This window comes from Nanorana parkeri, unplaced genomic scaffold (genome assembly GCF_000935625.1).
Source record: "Nanorana parkeri isolate BGI_ZX_2015 unplaced genomic scaffold, ASM93562v1 scaffold503, whole genome shotgun sequence".
NCBI lineage: Eukaryota > Metazoa > Chordata > Amphibia > Anura > Dicroglossidae > Nanorana > Nanorana parkeri.
The window spans coordinates 341,242-346,974 of record NW_017306771.1 but is presented as its reverse complement, the minus strand read 5'-3'; the positions used below and the strand labels follow the sequence as shown (position 1 = coordinate 346,974).

The 5,733-nt window shown below is 42.4% G+C and overlaps 1 protein-coding gene across 1 annotated transcript in view; it reads right to left on the bottom strand.

Annotated features, from left to right (window-relative positions):
• Positions 1-5,733, bottom strand: part of POLA1 (DNA polymerase alpha 1, catalytic subunit) — a 282,895-nt gene that overhangs the window by 275,690 nt on the left and 1,472 nt on the right. The window contains exon 2 of the mRNA XM_018561137.1: positions 419-543. Coding sequence (XP_018416639.1) covers positions 419-543 — 125 coding nt within the window. The remainder of the gene's footprint in view (positions 1-418; positions 544-5,733) is intronic.

Here is a 5,733-nt window from a genome sequence, read left to right as displayed (position 1 = left end):
GATGACTCGCCGTTTCCCTCCAAGTTAAAAAAAAAAAAATCATAGCGAAAGCTTCGGCGCTATGTATCGGGGCATTTTGACAAGTACAAGTACTTGTCAAAATGCCCTGAATCGGGCCCGATACCGATGCTAGCGTCGGTATCGGGACATCCCTACTTTGGGTGCAATGCTCAGGCTCTTGCAGAGGCCCTTGGACATTCAGTTAAGAGGCTGGCAAAGTAATCAATGGACTACAAGTGCAGCGACGTTGCAACACTCCATTGAGATCTGTGAATGGATGATGGGGGGCTTTGTAATGTGACTATGTTTTATGTTACACCCTAAATTTGACATGATACGAAACAACCACAAATGTGGAGTATTGTTTTAAAATCTCTTATGCTATAATCTGAAAATGAAACCGCTGGAGTTTACTTACTTCATACTTTAATTTTTCACCAGCTTTTAGTTTTCTCAAACGTTCAAAGGCTTCCTTACGGCCTTTCTTTTCGTTTTTTTCACGTCGTGACCGGGAAGCTGCAAAACTTCCAGAATCTGCCATGTCTGAAACCAAGATACACAAACAGAATAAAATATACACACATGTAGCACAATGCATTTCAAAAGCATTACCATTCATCACTATAAAAAGGTGCAATTACTGGAATCCACACTGGAGATACAGCAAGTAAATTATTTTATTTTTTTAATGCATCATGACACCCATGTGATCCTAGATTGCTAAAAATTGCTGTGAAAACTCACCTGCTTCAAATGGTGTCTCTGATGCCAGCCTGATAAGCAAGGCATTGCTTCATCACTTAAGCTGGCCGTACATTTATAGATCTTCAGCAGATTTCCGCTGATCAGATGGAAAAAGTGCAATAGATCTATGCTAAACTGTGTGGATGAAGGAATCTCCCACTGGCCCAAGCTTCTGTATCTTGCTGGTCGGCCCCACTGGCTCTCAAAATACCTGAACAATCTGATTGGATACAGGCATTGTTCAGGTATTTTGAGAGCCAGCGGGGGTGACTAGCAAGATACTGAAGCTTGGCCCAGTGGGCGATTCCTCCATCCACACAGTTTAGCGTAGATGGATACATTTGTTGCACTTTTTCCATCTGACCATAGAAAATCTGCAGATACTCTATAGGTGTATGGCCAGCTTACCTGAAATATTACTGTCGCTCCTAATGAAAGCAAGCTCTTATACAGCGAGGGAACCAACTATGTAAATGGGTGAGCCTTTCATTGTCCTGTCCTCCATAGCCATCCTGAAACTGGTAAGGACCACAAAAGGTGATACAGACTCAAACGCAGAAATGTGACCCCCGGAGGTTTCTACGATCCATGGATACACCTAAACAGCTCCACTCTCAAACTGGTTGATTTGTGCTTGATAAGGACTGCATTTCCAATCAAACATTTGCTGGAATTCATAAAGTGTCAGATACTCTTTAAAAAGCCACCTTGTGGTAGTGCAATAAGTGACGGAACTTGCGACAGAGTCATGAACGTGTCATTAAAGTGTATATGAACCTGTCTCGACAACATGGAGAATTTCAAGCCTCGTTCACACGAGCAGCAAAGAAGCGATATAACCATGCGGTTGATCTACGTTTATTCCACCCCTCATAAATAGTGGGTGCTCAAGCCAGTACTAATGCTGCCGTGGCTTTGCATCATGGCAAATTTTTTACAGCATATCATGTTTGGCAAAGAACGGCTCTTGCTAAATGTGACCAGTGTAGTTAATGGGACTGTGCCCCAACTGCATACCATACCATCGGTTAATAAACCCCTGTGCCCCAACCGCATACCATCGGCTAATGAACCCCTGAAAAAGGTCTTAACCATCCTCTGGAAAGCAAACCATTGCAGAGGGCAGTAAAGACTGCAGAACGTGTGAACCTAGAATTACAGGCAGAGAAGGTATTTGAAGAAGCTGGGGATGTAACGGAAACCTATCGCATATCTGTTCCAGGGGAGCATAAAGAAAATGTTGCTGCAAAATTGTCCCAAAGATTGGACAAAAAACAAAACATGGTACAATAAGCTACAACAACAAGAAAAACAAAAAAAATAGGTCTTATGTGCCTCCACTTTGCTCATCACTAATATGGGGGAATTTCTTAACTGCTTGAAGGCCAGGTGTTTAGACCCCCTTCCTGTCCAGGCCATTTTTCAGTGTTCAGCGCTGCGGTACTTTGACTTGCATTTATTCCGTCACGCAGCGCTGTACTGAAATGATTTTTATACCATTTTTTGGGGATAGATAGAGCTTTCTTTTGGTGGTATTTATTCACCACTGGGGTTTTTATTTTTTACTATATTCAGGAGAAATTACTGAAAATTTTGAGAAAAAAAAAAATATATATTTTACATTATGTTAGGAAACATTTATTATTACCCACTTTTTTAGTAAAATATAAAAGACGGGGTCAAGTTGGGTAAATAGACACCAAACATGTCAAGCGTAAAAATTGCGCGCACTCGCAAAAAACTAGCATACCCAAAATTGTCCATAGGCGACGCTTTAAAAGCTTTTACCGCTCATCAGTTTAGTGTCATCAGTGATTGATGGCCCTAGAACTATTGCTCTCATTCCGACGTTCGCGGCGATATGGAACATGTGCGGCGTAATGGGTGCAATCGTCGTTTTCGCAGGTATGCGCACCTGACGCATGTTTACATGCGTGTATGTAGGGGTGGGGACTTTAAAACATTTTTTTGTTTTTTTTCATTCTTTTTTTGTGTAACTTTAAAAAAATTGGAGGGGAAATTGCGGAGGGGGGGGGGCGCACGTCTCGGGGCTTCATACAAGCGATCCATCGGCTCTATAGCCGGAGGATTGCTTGTATATTAACGGTCATTGCTGCCTCTTTTCAAATAGCGGGGATTTCCCGCACGCGGCGCGGGCGGATGTAACAGGACGTGTATACACGCCCAGTTACATCCAAGAAGCTCCCGGCAGGCCGTGTATACACAGCGGCTGGCCGGGAGGTAGTTAATGAATGTCACAACACTCATCATACTGTAAGAAAAAAAACGACTTGAATTTGTCACACACATATCGGTACTAACAATGAAAATATTGCAGGGTTTTCATGAATTTGGTACAAGGTTTCCAAGTACATTCACACTGCCAGAAATGTGTCACAAACACCTTGTACTATGGCCACCTAAGATTCTAAATTGCCACTCTAATGCCGGTAACAATGGGGGACAAAGCATCCGTGACACTTTTCCAGCATTATGATTGTATTAGAAAGTCCGGCACCAAATTCATGAAAACCGTGCTACAGCTCTCCTGCCATTTCTGACACATGTAACTAATTGCAAGTAGTTCTGGCGTTACGCCCGCAACAAAAAGAAATCCCGCCATATCGGTGGTAAGAAAAGTGGAATAAGACCTTTTCTATGTTGGAATCAAATTGTATCACAGACAACATTCTACAACAGATTCATATACACCTTACCGACAGATTCAACAGATTCATATACACCTTACACCTTTCCAAGTTACATGAACCTGTCACAAATTGCGCAGACTGGAGCCAGATTTGTAACGGCATTCATGTATACACTTCATGAATTCCATTGAAAATGTTTACATTGGAACAATACAGCATACATTACCGCAATCCATATCAAAAGAACTAAAGCCAAACCTTTTTTTCTGGCATCAGCTGTCTTTTGGGTCACACGAGTACTTTTACCACTATCCTGCTGTGACCCAACGTAAGCATCTAGTGGGCTATTGACCCCTATATGGTGACAGTGCAGAGCTGCACTGCAGCCGGGAAAGATCTCGACAATATTGGGATCCACCCCGTTGCTTCTCTGGAGCCAGCTGTCTGTCTCTCCAATGAGCGCTAGAGGAATAGAGAGAGAGAACGGGGAATGGTGAATGACAGTCACTGCTCTCTGCAGGGAGAAGCCATGAGCTGAGAGATCAGTGGTATGTGATCACTCAGTTAGGGATTTTCAAATACCAGTGCCGATACTTGGCATTTTCACGAGAACTACCATGGTTGCAGCTGGGACCTGGCTCTGGCACTCCACCACTGTCCTGAAATCATAAGTCTGTATTGTTTTAGAAAAACTGTCACATGGCAATAAACAAAAATGTATCAGTACTTGCAAAAATGGTATCGGTGCAAAAATTATATATATATATATATACACATACACACACACACATATTAAAATGGGGATGTACAAATCCCAGGAGTTCCGTATGCTCCTTAAAAATGACAGCTGCCTCCTAAGTTTTGACATTTTCCCTAGTCTAGTCCTGGAGCTGGAAAAGTATCTGTACTTGTGCCGAGTACGGTACTTGGTATCTGAACATCCCTATTCTCAATCTATAGAGCTGGCACATGAGCTGAAGTGTCACACGCCAGCTCAAAGTATTGGGAAGAGTATATTTTGCTCTCGCAATAGTTCACATTACATGTAACAGCACATTGCAGGCCATTCATTTACCTCAACAGAGGGCATGTGCTACAATGGATATTAAGGAACCACCATACATGATGCGTTGAATAGCAAAAAGTGTCCCGTTTCATTGTTCTGGACATTCTAGTGCATTTTATTAACTGCAAGGGTTAATAAAAATGTTATCTGGAGTTCTTTACTGTGTGTTGCATTAGGACAGCCTGTATAAAAGATTGTAATTTAAACAGGCTATTCTAACGCAACACACATTAAATGACAACTCCAGCTAAAAATGTTATTAACCCTTGCAGGCTGGGGCTACCCCCAGCCTGCAAGGGTAAAGTGCTCATTTTTGCTTAAGGCCAAAAATAAAGATATGCTTACCTGATCCTCAAGCCGGCTGGCTAGGACTGCGCTCCCTGCACCCTGTCTCCTCCTCTCCTCCAGCGGTGGTATGTCCCTCAGTGTCTGAACTTCCTATACACAGTGCATAGATTGTGATGACTCCGGGATCCTTAGACCACTGCAGCGGAGAGGGAGAGAGGCTCCAAGGACCGGTCTAAGAGAAAGCCAGCTCAGAGGATCAGGTGAGTATAACTTTTCTATGTGCGACCTTCGGCAAAAAAGAGTATTCAACCCTTGCAGTGTGCAACCTACTGCAAGGTTTAATAAACTTTTTACCCAAAGTTCTGCTTTAACCACTTGAAGTCCACGGTGTTAAACCCCCTTCCTGTCCAGGCCGTTTTAGTATTTAGCACTGCAGTATTTTAACTGACATTAATTCCGTCACGCAGCGCTGTACTGAAATAAAATGTTATACCATTTTTGGGGGCAGATAAAGCTTTCTTTTGGTGGTATATAATCACCACTGGGGGGGGGGTTATTTTTTAATATATTAAGGAAAAAGTACTGAAAATTTTTTTTTTGTTAAGTTTTTTTTTTTTACATTATGTTATAATAGAATTATTACCCATTTTTTTGGTAAAATATAAAAGACGGGGCCAGGTCGGGTAAATAGTCACCAAACATATCAAGCCTTAAAATTGCGTGTGCCCGCGAAACCGCAAAAAAACTACCATAGCCAAAATTTACCGTAGGCGACGCTTTAAAAGCTTTTACCGCTCAATAGTTTAGTGTTATCAGTGAATAATTGCCCTAGAATTATTGCTCTCACTGCGATGTTCGTGGCAATATGCAACATGTGCGGCGTAATGAGCACAATCGTCGTTTTCGCACCCGACGCATGTTTGTGCGCGTGTATGTGGGGGTGGGGACTTTAAAAAAAAAGTGTTTGGGGGGGGGGGGGTTATT